This window comes from Zonotrichia leucophrys, chromosome 3, assembly GCF_028769735.1.
Source record: "Zonotrichia leucophrys gambelii isolate GWCS_2022_RI chromosome 3, RI_Zleu_2.0, whole genome shotgun sequence".
NCBI classification, from domain to species: Eukaryota; Metazoa; Chordata; class Aves; order Passeriformes; family Passerellidae; genus Zonotrichia; species Zonotrichia leucophrys.
Window position 1 is genome coordinate 59642462 of NC_088172.1, and position 18524 is coordinate 59660985.

An 18524-nucleotide genomic window follows, 5' to 3' on the forward strand; every position below is an offset into this window, starting at 1 on the left:
TGCAGTAAAACAAAGTCTAATCTGGAAATAAAATCACCAGATGGTGAAGTTATCTTTGTCCTGACTTTGTGTTCAGTGTTGTAGCTCATTTGGTTACTACAGCTGATGCTGCTTCTTATTTAGCACTTTTCTCAGTTGTTTGGAGTCTCTGCAGGTATTAAATTACAGATTCTAAATTCAGCAAGCTGAGAGCCACAGGAGAGCTGGGCCTGCTTTGCTCAGTCTTGCAAGTGTGCAGTTGGATGGCAGTCACCTTTTTCAGCCTTACTTTGCACAGCAGGGCCTTTCCAATGTTCATCCTACCATGTGTGACATTCAGTACTTGCTTCTTCAAGCTCTACTATTCATTAATTGTATTTAATATCTTTTTTGTTCTTTTCCTGAGAAAATCTACTTGTTTGTCCAGTGTGGCATTTTTTTTATGCCACCCATATTTTGCTGCCTGCTCCTAGTTTATCTTTTTCTTCTGCCATCAAGTGCTGATGCCCATTTGTCTTCTGTATGGAACCAGCAGTGTTAGTAATTCCCTTCCATGCCCAAACTAGGGAATTGTAGGTGCAATGGAAATCCTGAGCCCGACAAGGATGGGAGAAGAAAGGGAAGATGAGGAAACAGTTTGACTCAGGGAAAGAGGAGGAGCTGTGAGTGTGGTTAGGGTGAACAATCCTGATGCCACCATTCATGCACATCATCCAGTTTCCTGACTGCACTGCCAGCCCTGCCAGCCCTGAGGGGTTGTCCTGGCTCTGTGGCTCATCTCTCACATGGGCTGTGTTCTCTCCCTGCTCTGCTCCACTGCCGTGTCCTTTGGGCTGCATTTGCAAAGTCAGCACATCAGCACATCTCACTGAAGAGCTCCTCTGAGCCTGCTGCAAGACTTCAAGGCAGTGAGCCCAGCTGGGGGTGGAGAAGGGATGTGGCTAAAATACTATTAAAAAATCCCTTTGCTATCAATTGCAAGCCACAGCACTTTCTCCATAATGCTAATGGTGCTGTAGTATTAAACTCTCCTCAAGGGTTCAAAGCATCCTAGTCCCCCCAGTGCATGGGAGATAGATCCTACAGCAGTCTTGTGTATCCATGAGTGAGTGCAAGAGTTTGTCACACTTGGTGAAGTACAGGCCTTGTTCCTCCCAACATTTCTTAAGGCAGAGAGAAGTCATGTTCTATTTAATTTTTTGTGATTAGTTCAAATATTTACTTATAAATTGTGCCAGTTTTTGTGGGAACTGAGTTAAAATATTACCAAGATTTCTCAGAATAATTGGCAAATACAAGTATTTGATACCCAGCAAGATTATCAGCTTTATAGACTATTTCATGGCATTAATTCTTATGGTACCTCAGCTCACCACATGAGTAGGCTTGTCACCCATGTTCTGTGAAGGAGAGTTCTGTATTTTAGCAGAGATGGTGGGAGGTGTGTTGGGGTGCCCAGGACTGCAAAGAGCACCCTCCTTCCCTCCCCCTTCTTATGCTGAGGAGCTATTGCAGGGCTGACCCAAGATTTCTCAGTGAAATATTTGTGTTTAGTTTCCCTAGCCCCTTGCAAGGGAGGGTGTCTCTGGCTTTCTGCCTTTTTGGGGAAGGGCTGAGTGTAGAGAAAGTAAAAGGATTTTTTTCTCTGGCTTTTTTTTTTTTTTTGGCTTTTTTTTTCCTGACTTTTTTTCTTGAAACGAACTTGGCAGCTCTGCAAGTCTCCCTTGGGAAAGCAGCCCATCTCCCGGAAGATTGCTCTCAGCGCTTCCAGCTTCTTCTAAAAGAGCCTTGACAACCAAAAAGCAAAGAACATCAAGGGCTTTCTGAGCCTGTTAAGATTTATGGGCTCATTTGCAACTTGGCAGCGAGAGCTGGCCTCAAATGCATCTCAGCAGAGACACCAAACAGCAACAGCCTCTCAAATGCCCTGTGTCCAAGAGCCACCGCCTCCCTTCTGTTCTCAGCCCTTTCCCTGCTCCAGGGCCTGACAAAGGCAGACAGCAATCCCTGCTCTGGAAAGTGCCAAAGGCCCTGCAGCAGGAGCTCCTGAGCCCCATGTGCTCGTGCTGTGGTGGAACAGGGAAGCACTCCCTGCTTTCTGTGGGCTCCCGGCCAGCAGCAGAGCTCCTCAGGCAGTGACACAGCGCTGCTGCTGAGCTGCCCTTCCGACAAAATCCCCATGAGAAACAACACTCTGGTGAGCACAAGAGCCAAGAGAAATCAAGTTCTGTTTAGCACCAAGGTCTGATTTATTTTCTCAGACACTTTCTCAGCAGAGCACACATTCTATGTATTTTACAAAAAGATTCTCAGTAAATATGACAGAAATTAAAAGGAGAAAAATTAAACATTGAGAGGGCTTTGAACAACCACCAAATTCCTGTGCATCCTCAAAGGAAAAGGAGAAAAGTTCATGCACATCTCCAGCAAGCCAAGGGCACCATGTAAAGGCAGTGTGCCAATTTTCCCATGGATTTTTAAGTGCTTTGTGTATTGAAATATGTAATGTGCATGCCAGACATGGAAATTAATGTTGACATGCACAGTTACATCCTGCTCCATTGCTGTGTGTGTGTTTTCTGGATGCTGCCATTTGGAACTTGCTCTGTTTGGGTGGAAGGTATTTTTCCACTTGGCATCACATTTTGTCTCTAGTATTTTTTGAGGTATGTCACAGAGAATTTATTCCATAGTTTTGTTTTAACTTCTGGTTTGTTAGAACTTCTAATCCTTATGTAATATGTAGTGGATAAATTTGTAAGCCATTCCAATAATGCATAGGAGATATGGAAAATACAGTCATGTTCTATGAATATAAGTTACACCTCCAAAATCTAAATTGCTGTTTTTTGGAGCCAACCATAGGGGCATAAGAAATTAAATAGACACAGTATATTTATTTTCTGCAGATTCTTCAAACACCATCATAAAAAAAAACACCAAAAAACCAAAAGCTGGTGGTGGTTTCCAGAGGCAAACAGGTCAAACTATCACAGCTTTCAAAAAATTCATCATGTGCTAATGTCACTAAGGGTAAATTACTGCTACCTTTGCAGAAGCAACAGAATTCCAGCTTCTCATTGAGGACTGTGTTTAATTCCTGTCTGGAACTAATAACCTGTACTCACTTCAGAGAAATGAGATACTGTAGGGTCAGAGAGCTTGAAAATCCCACCTGAATGTTGAAGCAACAGTTCTAAGATGACTGGGACTGCGGGGAAAAAGAAAACAAAACCAAAAACTAAACAAAATAACAACAAAAAAACCCACCACGTAAGTAAAATCCAGAAAATGAAGACATTATTGAGGACAAAGTGTTAAAGATGTTACAGAACACATTTTATAATGTGTTAAAACATTTTTAAAACATGTCATACTGACATACTTAAACTTTGGTATAATGCCAAAAAGCCTCCAGGATCAACCTTGCTAATTGAATTGAACCTGAAGCATTAGGTGGAATAATGCAGAGATTAGCAGCTTTACAGCTTACTGGAAATCAAACATGTCCTAACAGAACATGGTTTACTGTATAATTGCATTTTGGGGCCACGTTTGGTAATTGAGAGTTAAGTCAACAATAGATTTCTTGTTCAGTGCAGGAGACACTTGTGCAGTAGACACTTTCAAGCTTTTTTTATTTTTTTTCTCTTTAGCATCATCTGGACTTCTGGATTTTTTTAATTACCAGCCCCAAGCCCTCAGTCCACACCAGGACTTACATTGAAGATGACTTCTCTGATTTTATTTATGCTCTGTGTGTCCCTTTTCTGAGAAGTGTACCTGTGTCTTCCTTCAGGTGATCTGGTGCACCTCCAGCCCCTCTGCTGGGGTTCTGTGTGCTCTCAGCATGGCTTTAGAAGCACGAGATGTAGCTCTGAAAGCTCCCTGGCAGCGGGCTGGGCTTGGATCAGGTGATGACAGCGACCCAGAGCTGCCTTCCAGCAGGGAGCACAGCCCTGTGCTAGGGAACAGGCCAAATCACCTTCTGTGCTGGCTGAGCAAGCACAGTTCTTTTACAGAAGTTGAACCATAGGTTGGACTCTAAAATCACATCTAGTGTTTCAGGGTGTTAATGAAAATCTGTGCCATCCTCAACCCAGGCCCCAGTGAGGTTCAAGTGCTGGCAGCCCAGTAACCCTGAGCCCTCCTGTTCTCTTTCAGGGGAGGTGGAATGCAATCCCATTGCTGTGGGTGGCAGCCTTTGCCTTGACTTGATGCCTGTATTTGTATTCCTGGAGCAGCTGTAATCCTTGCCATAACACCCTCTAAAACAGTTAAGACTCAGATAAGCCTCAGTTAGTTAAGCCTCAGCATCTTCTTGCCCTGCGATTTGTGCTGATTGGGAATGGTTTGCTCTGGAGGTTTCACAAATTTCTGCGTCTTTCAAACATTAAAGTTCAGCAGGCAATATCATAGAATCACAGAAGTGTTTTACTTGGAAGGGACATAAAAGATCATGCAGTTCCAACATCCCTGCTGCCATGGGCAGGGACACCTTTCACCTTTCACCAGACCAGACTGTTCAGAGCCCCATCCAACCTGGCCTTAAACACTTCCAGGCATGGGGCATCCACAACTTCTCTGGGCAACCTGTTCTAGTGTCTCACCACCCACTCAATTAAGGATTTCATCCTCAAATCTAATATAAACCTACCCCATCTCAGTTTGAAGCCATCCCCCTGTGTGCTGTCCCTGGAGTTCCTGATTAAGAGTCCCTCTCTGGCTTCCTTGTAGGCTCTCTTCAGATGCTGGAAGGTTTCTATGAGGTCTCCATGCAAACTTCTCTGCTCCAGGCTGAACAGCCCCAGCTTCCCGAGCCTGTCTTCACAGGGGAGGTGCTCCAGTGCCCTTATCCTGGATACTGGGGTACAAAGTCACCACCTGGCTCATCCCACTGTACGGATAAGGGGAGCACAGCTCCCTTTGTATGTTAATTTGCTGGGCAGAGGGTGGATTTGCAGCTGGGGTGTGCCAGTAGTCCCTGTAAGCGGCACTGGGGTAGGCATGGGCGTTCTGGAATAATCCCGTTCCGTCGCTGGGCTCCAGCTGGGCTGGCTGCCCCGGGGGCTGGCCGGGCACACAGCGCTGCTGGAGCTGGGCATGGGGATGGGGCTGGGCATGGGGATGGGGCTCGCCGTACGGGGGCAGCCGGGCAGGGCACAGAGCCGGGCACTGCCGCAGCAGACGCTGCTGGCTCTCCAGGGCCTGTTCGTGCTGAGCACCGCGAGGGAAGCAGCCGCTCCCGTGCCCTTCTCCGGGCACACCCGGGCGCTCCCGAGCCCAGCCGCGCTCCGCGCACATCCCGCCGGGCACGGCCGGGAGCGCTCCTCGCTGGAAAGGGCACCCGGGAGAGCCGGGGCGCTCCAAGCCCGGAGGGGGATGAAGTGAGAGCAGCTTGTGCCTGAGGTCGGAGCAGGGCTGGGGGCTGTCCGAGACGCCCCTGTCCCGAGAGGTGCACCGGGACCAGCTGCAGCCGTAGGTGTCCTCACGGATGGACACCGCTGACATCTTCTCCAGCAGCGGCTCTGGCTGCGGCAGGCGCGGGTCCCTCCGCAGGTCAGAGCCGGCGCTGCCGGGCCAGGCACGGAAAGTCTGCTCCGAGCAGCCGCCCTGGGACCGGCCTGGGCAGCGGGAGGGCCCCGAGCAGCCTCGGGCTTCCCGCAGAGTTTCTGTGCAGGCGTGGCACGGGGAGCACTGACACCTCTCCTCCTCCTTCCCCTGGGGTAACGGGACCTTTGTTTTGGCCCTGAGCTCATCAGCAACCGAAAGCTGAGCTTGATGTTGTCTCTCTGGATGGTAAAATTTGCATTTGTTGCCATAGGTGCATTTTTTACCTGAAAGGATAAAAACAAATCAGACAGGAAGCTGTCACTAGAACCAACAACAATTAATGTACACATCGCCTCTCCCCAGCACTGAGTGTGACAAACACAGAAAAAGAGGAAGCACTATTTTCAAACTCAGTACTGTTGACTCCAGATTTAAATATTGCTGATATTAATAGCAGCGTGAAGCAGCAGTGAAAGGAAGTCTCAGCTATTTTGGAAGTGTCTGATATTCATGTTTCAGTTCCTGCACTCTGTGGGCTGGGAGGCCTGCTGCTGCAAAAGGTGGCTTTAAAAAATAGCATAGGGATTTACCTCTGAGAAACCTGCTCGTTGCTGGGGGGCTGTCGGGAGGGGAGAGAGGGAAAATGTTTGGATGGCCATTCCCAAGTGCTGCAGCAGAATCCACTCCACCAGGTGAGAAGTGTGTGTGGGCAGGACAGCCAGCACAGCCACAGTGCCCGTGGGTGCTGTGTGCAGGCAGGGATGGAGGGGCCACAAACATCTGCTGCCTTTGCTGAGGCTGCAGCCACTCAAGCAGGAGGGGGAAAAGCATCACTCACACCTTGGAGCAAGCCCAGCCCAAGTGCTCACCACACGGAGCAGGACAGCGCGTGGCTGAGGGAGAGCGCTGCTGGGAAGCAGGGGGCACTTCACAACATGGGGAGAAACCCACCATAAGGGCAAGGCTGCCATTTTTTCTCAGGAAGCACTGGCTTTTTGCTGAGGAAGTTACTTAAGGTGGGTCCGTGCCGGCCTAATGGATCGTCGGGAGGCATAAACCTGGAAAAGTAAAAGAAGCCATGGATGTGAGCACAGGTCTGTGCACACTGGATGTCTCAGTGAAGTGCATCTCCCCTGGACACCTCAGCTATTAAAAACTCAGGACAGAAGAGAGGTTAGTGTGGAGAGACTGAGGAGCACTCAGCCCAGCCTCGTAGGCATGGTGGAAGAATGAAAACCTTTTTTCAGCAGGGATGGTGAAGGGCCAGAGAGACCAGCTTCTTGTCTCTTCTAGCAAGCCATTACTGTAGAAATACAGGGAAAAGTCCTTTTTGCTCATGTAGGGGAATTAAAAATACTGCCAGCCAACCTCCTCTCATGGATTTCATTCTGCTTCTTACAAGAAATAGAAATGAAAAGATACCAGCCCTTGGTTCAACATCACAAATTGGATTGGAAAGAAGCAAAGCTGGTCATTAATGCTGCCATTCAAAAGTTCATAGAAGAAGAGTGACATGGGAGGTTTTAAGACCAAAGCTGAGGGAGTAGGACACTGAAGAAACAAGATAAGAAAAGCTGCAGTAAATCCTTTCATAAAAAGGCTTATGCATTCTGCTATTGATGGGAGGTACTCCGATGCTGGCCCATAATGTTTAAATTCCAGGTTCTATAACACCATCATCCCCTACCTGTTACTGACAAAGGAGTACATGAGCAGTCGCTGCTCAATGAACCATTTCCACTCGGGGTTTTCATTCTGGAGGTCCCGGTAGTGGTCATTGGAAACAATGACTCCGTCGCTCTGGTAAGCGACTTTCACTATGTAGCGATCGTCGTAGCAAACCACCCGCTTGCCCTTCACCTTCCTGGAGGGGGTGTACACCAGGATGGATTGCTTCTCCAGCTCCTCAAGGATGTGCTGATCTGGTGGGGGATTGGCAGAAATAGATGAGGGAAGTAAAAAAAATGAAAGAGGAACTAATTAATAAATTATGACCAGGTCTCCAACATCTGCTAGAAACCTACAACAATCTAAAGATATTTCAGCACTTTAGGAAAATCATGGTGCAATTTTCAAATGGTGGTTATTTGACAACTTAGGTTGTCAAATTAGGTCATTTACAAAGAGGTTTTACTGAACCTGTAAATTCTGAGACATCCTTTTTTGATTTTTAAGTCTTATCTGTAAAAGAATGCCTTGAATTCTATGCCAGAGTCTGATACTGAATCCCTGCAGTGCCCTTTTTACCCTGCTCATAACCAGCCCTGATGTAAGCTTTGCATGGAGATAAAACATGTGTGATAAAATACATAAATAAACTTCTTCTGCTGCTGTTGAGGACACTCTGACCTCTTGCCATTCCTTCTTTGCAGGAAGGCAGATCTGCCTCATCTGCAGACACCAAGCTGCTGGCACAAACCTGGCTGATTTCCAGACCAAATATTTCCCCACAAACCGAGTCTCACTCTGCAGATTTCTGCTGATGCATTTTCCTCTCCTGGAAGGGGAGGGAGCCCATGCACCCTCTGTGCTGGGTGGCAGGCTGACAGATAGCAGCCATGCAGTAATGAGCATCACTGTCTCCTGGCAGGCCTCAAAGGCTCCACAGACTCATTGCAAGCTGACAAACTCCTTCTTTAACTCAGCTTGGCAGCACCTTGTGCTTGTTAAGCAGAAGGTTTAAAGCAGTGTAACAAAGCCTTGTAAGCACTTTTAGCTGCCAGCCAGGAGCATGAATGGGGCAATGAATTAATGACTCATTCAAGTGAGGGAGGACTGGTACACAACTTGCACTGTGCTTGTCTTTACAGGAAAAACAACTGTACCAGGCTCTTCACAGCCCCTCTGTCTCCAAACTGCACCTGGTGGCTGCCAAATTCCACCAGGATGGTGACCTACCTGCAATGGGGCTGTCTTGTCGAGGGGGTTCCTTCCTCCAGAGTGGGACAAAAACCTTGATGTCAGTGTGCCCCCTCTCTCGAAACCAATCCACCGCCAGCTGGATGCCCCAGCAGGAGAACACCTCCTTGTTTCCATGACTGTAAAGAAAGAGAGAGGATGATGAGGCAAAGCTTTCATGAAGCTTAGAGTTCTCTTGAACTGAGCCAGTAATGAAAAGGCAAAATAAACAGCTTTTGTGTCATTCACCAGTTTCCAAGAAAACAACTGGCAGGGTGTCCTGGTGGGACAGATCCAAACAGCTCCTCCAGCAGAGCCAAAGATTTATCTGAAACAGTTTGGATACTCAAAAACAGAGGTATCCTATCCCCCATTTCTGTGATCCAAGCCTATTCCTTCCATCTGTATCTGGATGGACTTAAGTTCTAAAGTACCAACAAGATCTTAGGCCTTGTAAAACCCTTCACATGCCTTGTCTGAAAAAGGTTTGAGGGGTGAGAGTTTCTTCCTGCACAAGCAGAAACCTGTGAGGCTCCTGTGAGAAACAAAATGTGGGAATTTTCTTCTGTGGTAACAGGGCTATTGGAGATTTTAATGGCTGAAGGTGTGATCACAGGGCACTCCACTGGTGATCTTTTTTGGAAACATGAGGCAAAATAAGGGGGAAGAAAAAAGGAGAAAGATAGGAAATACAGAGAACCAAAAAAGAGACAAGACATCAGTGGAGATAGCCACAGGCACCTCAGGCCCACTTTTATCTTTCTCTAGTTATTGGATATTTTCTTCATTGCACAGAGAGGTAGGAAAGCCCTAAGACAAGATGTTCTAGAAGTGCCAGCAAGGTGGGTTCTGAAGAATTCAGTATGCAGTACCAGACAGAAAATAACCTCAAGGAAAACATGAGGGTGACATCCTTCTAAATGTGCCTAAGCCTGCCTTGAAAGCTCCTACTGCTTGACATTCACTTATCTAAAATTTGACTGCAGCACAGTGTATGTGTAAAGGGAGGTAGCTTGTTAACCACCTCTGCACAAGGAAATTAAAATTTTAAAATTGGTTAATTTAATTAATTTAAATTAATTTAATTTAAATTTGTACCCAAAGTCCTAAGTGGATAAATGCCTTCACAGTATCTGCAGAATGCTCATCCTCGTACTTTGACTTTTCTGCATATCTGCCAGTCTCACTCAGGCTTTCCCTTCTGCAGAGGCCCTTGGGAATGACTCCCTGCTCCACCCACCTGCACTGGCAGACCAGTCAAGGGTGATGCCACAGTCTTAAATGAGTCTCCCACCACCCTCCCAGGGACTCATCTCTAGGATCTGTTTACACCAGCCTCATAACCAAGGCTGATTTTACACCCAATAAAAGTTTCTGTCCTGAAATGGTGACCACAGATGAAAATAACACAATTTGTAGGAAGAAACCTGGCTGCCTATCAAGAGCTACCAAGGCAATAGGAAGTCATTCAAAACCCTTAGCAATAATAAATGGTCTGAGGTGCTTGACACATCTAATATCTCCATTTTAGAGCAGCTGTTTTGTTTGGTTTTAAAGGATTGGATCCTTCCAGGATATTAATAACATCATCTGGACTGCTGAATTGGAAGTTTGAGTGACTTTTTCAGATAACTGCCTTTATAAGGCAGTCCGGGTAAATCTTTGATGCAATGACTCAAACAAAGTTCAGCAACATTTTTCTTAATTATTGGCTACTTGTATGTATAATCCCGTGCAGAAAATGAAGTACTCAAGCACAAGTGGTCAGCCAAAAGGCCGAGTGGAGCAAGGAAAGTGAGGAACCTGGAACTTCTCATTATCAGCTGATGCAGCTGCTGCCACACTGCTGCAGCCAGAGCTGTGGCTGAACCCCCTGAACGAGTCTGTGCCCGTGTGGGAGCTGCAGGTCCCCACGGAACATCAGGGACTGCTGTGCAATGGAGCAGGGCCCTCAGAGCTTCCCATCCTCCCTCTGTGGCACACACTGGCTCCTGCCAGTCACCTTTCCCACAAAACCCTGGAGTACATGGGCCATAACCCGTCCATGATCTGTCATAGCTCAGTCTCATCTCTGCCTCTTGCCAGCAACAGGGTACACTGCACAGGGTCACAGACCTGCAGGGCCCATCTCTCAGAAAATGGAGCAGCAGTTTGGCATCTCTGTGACTCCAGCAGTTAATCCATCATTAGCATTCTTTTAAAATTGTGCCATTCCAGCTCCCTGGGAGGTAGTTTAGGCAAACCAACTCCTTTTGAAAACTGCAAATGTCCCAATCTTCTTGTGATCATGACACAATATCAGCCAAAGCTTTGTCAGAAAGGCCTAGGAGCAGGCCTCTGTGGCTACCACAGCTTTAAAACTAGGTGTAAGTGTAAGCACTAGGGGAGACAGCAGTGTGCGGTGAATATGGTTATGACACTTCCCTTTTTCTATTTATACAACTCCATTTATTTTTTCCACCAGCCTTGCTCAACTTCCCATGGGTAGGCTGGCAGGAGGCAAAATTTCTCATTACACCTGATGGAAACACCAAATGTACTGAGATGTCTGATGAATGAGACTGGCTGAAGGCAAGGTCATTTTCCATTCAGCTTCTCTGGGTAGGCTGACTGATGGCGGGAGACTGCCCAGCCAGTTGCTTTATTACCCTGGGGCATATTCCTCCTTTTCAAAACCTTGTGTTCTTCAGTGGGCCCTCAATGTTAATTCCACAATGCTCCAGAAACAGCAAACCTAACATATAAATGTAAATGCTTGAGATATTTTTCTCCACACAGCAAACTGCCCCTTGAAGCTCTAACTTCTCTATTGTTTCATTCTTGAATTGCTGCTTCTGCTGCACTTTTATGGTTGTTGGTATTGATGATAATGGAGTTTTCCCCAGCAAGGGAACCTAACATCCCTTTCCCCTGACATCTGCAAACAGTCCCTCTCTGTCAGTCAGCAGCAAACCAGAAAAATTAAAGCAAGGATGCTGAAAGCACTGACCAGGCCTACCCCATTGGCCAAAGCAAGTGTCATTCAGCACCACTTTGAAAGGCACCCAGGAGAGGAAAGCAGCTGCTCCCTTTCAGTACCAGCTGAACTGACAAGCTCAATAGTCTCCTCCACCATCCACAGACTCATTATCAAGGCAGAGTTTGGGAGGTCTGAGAAGAGCTGTAAAACCTTTGCCTTTCTGAAACTTAAAGCTGCTGTGCCTGGAGAGCAGAGAACAGAGCCCAGGGCCCACCATGGGTAATACTGACCCTGGCACAGTGACAGGGCGGGTGATGAGCCCAGCCACACTGCCTGAGTGAGGGCTCAGCTCTTTTGCAGAGAGGCAAGAAAGACACCTTGAGGAGGGGCTTGGGTGAAGAGGCAGAGCAGGGCAGGAGATCCTAACACCTGGCTACCAAGCTCATGGCCCAGTCAAGGCCAAACAAATTTGCTCTGTTGTGTCTTTCCCACTCCTAGTGAGCTGCCTTGAGCAGGGAACCTCTTGGCTTTGTCTGGGATTTCTCCCTTCACCCACAAGATGGCATAATTTGCTAGTCTCCGGTTTCTCTGGATGTGCTTGGCCACTTTTCGCTCCAGCCAGAGGGGATTTGGTCTCATCTCATCTCACAGGATGGCCAACAGAAGGAGGAAGCCTTCTTTAGCCCTGACCCAGCCTGCAGGGATGGGCTTGGCCCTGCTGAGTGGACAGGGAAGTTAACAGAGAAAACAGATGGATAGCCAGTGCATCCTGGGCTCTTGGCTCTGTATTGCTTGGATAAACAGAGGCCAACTCACTGCTGCCTTGGGACATCCCATCCATCCACAGGGACATGCCAGGCTCCCCACCTGTAAGAGCACTTTGACAGCACCAGGGCTGTGCTCAGGAAATGTAGTTGGCCAGCAGGGGTTGATGCGACATTTCCCAGAAACAGACTGACTGAGGAGGAAATGAATCTATTCAATACAAGTCAACTATCAATGCCCTGATATTTACCTGAAACAGAAGCCAAATAGAAATCCAACAAAAAAAAATTTAACATTTTAACAAATTTTTTAACATTTTAACATATTTTAACAAATAAAAAAATTATTTTAACAAAAAAAAATTATTCCAACAGGCTGGAAATGTTCCCAGCTTGTATAATTTTTGTTGGTTTTCCATTTGGCTTCCATTTACTTTTGGAGTTTACTTGCAGGACAAAGCAGTAAAACTGTGATATTGCTAGAAACCACAGCCACCTGACTTTATTTCCCCTCTCCTTAGATTAGTTGAGTGGTCTGTCTATATGTTCATCAGATTTTGCCTGGAAACATCTCAGGTTTAGAAATCCTAGGTGCCCATTTGGAAAGGGTGTTAATTTACTGGTGAGCTCCAAGGGGGAGACACTGCCACAAACAGGGGGAGACACTGCCACAAACCTGCCTTAGAGCAGGTCAGAATGCAGAGCCGGCCAGTGTTTGCATGTGATGTGCATGCCCATGGGCATCCAGACAGCAGGTCCTTAAAAGCTGTGCATCAGCCAAAGAACAGGAACAAGCAATAGTTCATACATCAAATGCATCAATGCACCTCTTACCTGAAGGAAAAACACACTTCAAGCCATCAGTTTTAAAAGTCCAAAGCTTCAGAGGAAGCGAGGTGCCTTTCAGGAAATGAGCTTACCTCATGGCAACATTGCTGCCATCGATCACAATGGGCCTCAGGGAGTCAGAAGAATCACTTTCATCTTCTCCAGGCCACTTCAGCCCTGGGGAGGTGCTGCACGACCCACGGGCTACCAGCTTCAGCTGGGAAGGCTGAGCCTGGTCCTCCAGAGCCTGAGGTTTGCTCCCCATCCGAATCAGCTCCTTCAGCACATCATCCTCCAGGGCCTCTTGGCCCAGGTTCTCCAGCACTTTGCAGATGTCCTGCTTACCGTAGCCCAGCTTGCAGAAAAAATCCATCTTGCTCTGGTGCACTTCCACCCCGGCTGCAGAAACTTTTCTGGAGTGTGGTGGTGCTGCTTTGCTGGAAATTGAACCGGCCAGTGCCATTTTAGCAAGTATTTATGCTCCTTTAAGTCTGATGATCCTGTCTTCCCAGACGTGTCCCACAGGCATCAGCTTCAGGGAGGGAAAGATTAGCAACAACAAAACACAAGCATTAAGGAAGAACACGCAATCATCTCAATCCTTTGCCTAGAGCACAGCAGAGACCAGCAGATTAGCTGTGTTCTCTCTGAGGAGACTGCCCAGCCTTCTCTCAGCGTTAAAGCAGTTTCTGCTCCGCTCTTAACTATAAAAGCAGCAGAGTGTCCCATGCGATGTTCGTCACCCTCCCAGCATTGTGTCAGACAGGTGTCACTTGACTGGCGAGCGGTGCCAGGCTGCTGTGCGCAGACAGGCTGCATGCGTGAGTTGGTTCTTCAGACTTATCTCACAGGAAATGACACAAAGGGGATTTTCAATCTGCTCTGTGGTTTCTCAGCCCCAGAGAAATATCTGTCAAGTTTTACTGGATGGGCTCAGATGCCATAGCAACTTAACAAGCATAGCAAATTTTATCCAGTGATTTAAGGAAACATGCTGTTTGCAAAGTACCTGGAAACAGATTTTTTTTAATAGTTTCCTCTTTTCTACTATGTGTCTGTGTGTATACAGACATAAATTCTGAAATTCTGTCACTCATTAGTTCTAATGATGCCTGACTACTCTTTTCCTGTTATTTGCTATTTTGGTGAGGGCTTTTATTTTCAGAGAAGCTGATTGTTTTTTTGAAAGCTGTCAGGACAGTGCCTTGAAGCAGGTGATCCAGAAAGAGGTTTCAATTTCACTTACATTTATCGTCAAAGTAATTCAGAAATAAGTGTGCAAAAGTAGCAAAAAGCAACTTCATATTCTCCAGAACTGCACCGCGTAAATTTGTGGTCTACCCTGTGAATGAAGGTGATGGGCAGCACAGTCAGGGGTACCCTGAGCAGCCCAAGCCCAACAAGGAGAGCATACACAGTGTCCACTCATCTGTCAAGCCAAACACCTTCAGTCTCTGTTGGCTTGCTTGCACTGAAGCATCTCTTGTCACATCATTGAAATTATTTGTGCTACCTGGTTAAAAGCTGTGGCTGGTTCTTCTACCCACACAAGGGATATGAGGGTGGCCCCCTTCCCTTTGCTGGCTGCAGTCAGATGCAGATTTAACTGACCAAACAACACCTCTGTGCTGAGCCCAGAGCCAGAATCACATCCCACCCTTCAGCTCCCCTCCCCAGCCTGCCATTCCCTGCCCAGCAGTGCCCACCCCAGGAGCCAGAGGCTGGCACCATGTGGAAGAAGGCATGGAGGTACTGGAACAAGCAGTGGGAGAGGATTCAGAGTGAAGCTCCTCCCCAAGGCATAAGAGCCTTCTCAGGCTGTGGGGAAGAAATCCACACTGGGTTCAGTTAATTTAAAACTGATTAGTTCAGCAGGAAAACATGGTAATTAGTTATAACTTCACCTGGTGAAACTTTGATTTTTACTTTTCTATGTAGCTTTATAAATTTCAGGTACTCTCTGGAAGAAATCTGGCACTCGGTTAAAAAGGACAAACAGCATCAATAAAATAAAACATACTTTAAATATGTCATAACTGTAAGGGGAAAACAGTTACCATGTGTATTTTTCCATCTAAACTAAAACATTGCTTACTTTAGTCAGTGACTGTTTTCCTCACAATGAACTCTGTAACATTTTTCACATCTAATCCTTGATTTTAATTCATGGACTACAGATGAAAATTAAAATGCTTTTTCATTATTGAAATGTTTTCTCATCTTTGGAACAGCTACTGTCCGAGCTGAAATACACTGATGTAACAAAATAAAACAGAAGCAGTCACATCTGGGCTAGCACCACAGTAAAACCTGCTTCCAGGTATGCAATTAGTGGCTCCAAACAAAGTTTGGAGTGTGTTACTTAAAGTGTGCTACTTCATTTTTTTAAATGCCTAGACTTTTAAAACGATATTATTGATAATTAAAACTTTTCTTACTGTATCTTCAGGTTGAAAAGATTTACCACGTATTTTAATTGCCATTACTATTATTTTCAAACCTGTACTTCTGTCTACTCTGATGCTTTTTCTTTTTTTTTTCTTTTTTTTTCTCCCCCTTATCTTTTACTATCAGAACAATTTCCCATGATAGCACCACATTGTGTTGCATGGGTGTTTGCCCTGGATTTCACCTGAAATTAGGTTGGATTCAATCCTTTAGAATTTTACCAGCTGCAGAGGGGGCAGGGGCCACGTCCACCCTGCAGCCTCCAGCACACACGAGCAGGTACTGGATGGAAGTTGTTCACCACAACACTTTCCCGGCTCCATCCCAGGCAGCAGCAAGCCCGTGGTCCATGTCTGCACACTCTGCTTCTTTTTGCAAGGCTTGGTCCCTCTGTGCCAGCAGTGAATCCCCTTGGCCTGGGGAGCTTGGGAAGCGCTGAGCTCCGGATGCTGCCTGGCCTTGACGAGCTGCAGCATCAGCCATCATCAGCAGCGTGGCAATTCTGCAGAGTTAACCACTGGATTTGTGCTGCAGTGTGGCCAAACATCATAAATGGGTGATACAGGCACTGCAGGGTTTTCACCACAGAGAGAATAATTTGGAAAAACAGATGGAAGCCTTGGTCACAGAAAACACTGAGGTCACCCTTCTCAAGGGGGAATTAAAGGGCAATAAAATCCCTGGCTTATACATTAGTAAACAGTCAGGAGTGTGCCCAACTCCAGCATGTCAGCTGGCTGCTTATAACCAGCATAACAACATGACAAAAAGAGAAATTGTTTATCACAGAGTCCAGCTTTTGCTATCACAAACAGGTTGTGAAATTCCGTTTATAAACTTTATGACCTTCATCTGCAAACTGCCTAGATTTCCTCCTGCCACTTTTCTCCCTTCATCTCAGCTGATCCCACTGGAATCTGTTTTTGTTTTCACTCCACTGAAAGCCAAAGTCTTCTCATTTCATAGAATAATTTATCCACAGATAATGGTGTGCCCATCCTATGTTCTAGCTTAAAAAGCACTCTGTGTTGTTGTGACTCCTCTTACAGATAGACACACACAGAGAAGAAATGGCTTCAGTCAGATTTCCAAAATTCTATTTCAGTCTTAACATTTTAGAAGGTTAATATTTCAATGAGTACTTTTGACCAAAAAAATATCAAAAAACCTCCTATGTTTTTCTGCCTTTGGTATATTTTGACAGATTTTTAAGATTAGAAAATTATAATTGAGAACAGTTTTCCAAAGAAGTGGTGGTAACTACTACATCTTGAATGACTTTAAAGAATGATCTTTCCTTCCACCAGGTGTTCGCTCCTCTTCTGACCAGAGCAGCACCTGAAGCAGCCTCAGGGCACAGAAGCACAACCAAGGACCAGTTTGACTCACAGGGCTCCTCAAAGCCCCTCAAAAGCCAGTTCTGCCCAAGCAGAGGCAGAGGGGATCAGCCTCAGACACACCTGGCACTGGTCAAGGCAGAACAGGATAAGGTGTCACATCTCTAAAGTCCATGTGCATGGCAAGCAGCACAGGGAGCACAGCTACAGCTTCCTGCCACCACAGTGCTGCCCCTCACACCCTCGGGCTGGACCACTTCACCCTCTGCCTCCTTCACCCCTGAGGATGACTCTGCAAACCACCTAAGACTGACTGCCCATTTGAGCCCTGCCATGTGCTGGGGCTGCTCTGCCTTCAGAAGAGTTTTTATTTTCACAAATGAAAGGTGCACATAACTCTTCACAAACTCTTCACAGCAACACCAGACATTTGTTGTCTTGATGACTAAGAAAAGATTTGCCTTTTTCTTCCCCACCTTCCCCTGCTCCAGCTGTGCCCACAGGTAGCCCCTCTTGCTCTGCACCTTACCTGGCAGCTGCTCTTTCTGTGGCCCACAAGTGCTGTCCCACCATCCTCCAGCCAGAAGCTGGACTAAGAGCAGTACCAGGCTCACAAGGAAGTCACCAGCTTGTATTTAGAGAGGTAAGGCTGATGCAACTGAGGCAAATAAGTGCAGTGGGCAGAACTCATTTTATAGGAAGGTTTTACTTCCTCATTTGGCGGGCCATGCTCTCATATTAACCATAGTTTGATAAACTTTCACTTCATTTTTCAAAAGGAAAAAAAAATAAAAGAGGTTCCCAACACATCTCTGTTCTGAGTCACAGGCAAAAATTAGTCAGACTCACTCCAGCAGGGATGCAGAGCACTGGGCAGTGAGAACATTGTATATGAATTCCGGGTCAAGTGAAAAATTTTCCACCAGAGTTGCTGTACCAAGTTAGCACAGCCTCCTTTCCATGCATCTGGCAAATTCCTGACCTCCGGGGAAATGTGGAAAGAAATACTTTAAAAAACCCAACATTTTGCTTAGCACCTGATACTTCAAAGCCTCATTCAAACATTTCCATGCCTGAAGGAACCTGCTCTGGGACAATTCAATGAAATATCAAAATCCAAACAACCCCCTTTAGCCTGCTGGTGCCTCAACTGAAAGTCTGCTTCAGAGCTGCTCAGCCTGTCAGCAAAGTCTGACAGGCACTTCTTCATGGAAACCTGAGATTTTCCTCTGCTTTTTCCTTACCTCACTGCAAAGAAATACACCCAAAATTCAATTTTAGGCATCAAGAAGGGTTGGACACTCTAAGAGGGGTCAACCTCTGGGACCTTTTTGGATGCTTCAGACAGCTCTTGCATGTGCAGTGCCCTCTGCCCTGAGGGATGGCTGAGGTGCTGTGGAAGGAGAGAACCTCTGCCACTGTCAGGAGGCAACACAGCAGAGCAGGGTTGACCTTTCCCAGTCAGAAATCCTCCACCTGCACACTTTGTGTGAGTAAGCAGGGTGGCCAAAGCCTTTGTAGTGGTATCCTGTTTAACCCAAAGAGAGTTTGCTGGTTGCTGCAAGCTTCACCCTCACTTTTTCCAAGTGATGGATACACTTTACATCACACCCAGACTCCTGGAAACTCTTTGGGAGCCAGGATGCCCTGCTGCTGTGTAAAGCAGTGCCCAGGCAGTCACAGGAGAAAGGGACAGGACACGGCCTCCTCCACCCTACTTCTGGCGCAACTCTTCCTCTGATCCACCAAGCTGGGCAG

General features: G+C 46.5%; 1 protein-coding gene across 1 annotated transcript; it reads right to left on the reverse strand.

The window, feature by feature from the left end:
• Nucleotides 1–4251: 4251 nt before the first annotated feature.
• ZC3H12D (zinc finger CCCH-type containing 12D) lies at nucleotides 4252–15912 on the reverse strand. Its single transcript, XM_064707181.1, has 6 exons — nucleotides 15739–15912; nucleotides 13074–13453; nucleotides 8431–8570; nucleotides 7220–7454; nucleotides 6484–6590; nucleotides 4252–5816 (listed from the first exon to the last, which is right to left on the reverse strand). Exons 1-6 carry the CDS (start codon nucleotides 15910–15912, stop codon nucleotides 4807–4809), a joined length of 2046 nt encoding a protein of 681 aa, XP_064563251.1. The 3' UTR covers nucleotides 4252–4806.
• Between the last annotated feature and the right edge of the window lie 2612 nt (nucleotides 15913–18524).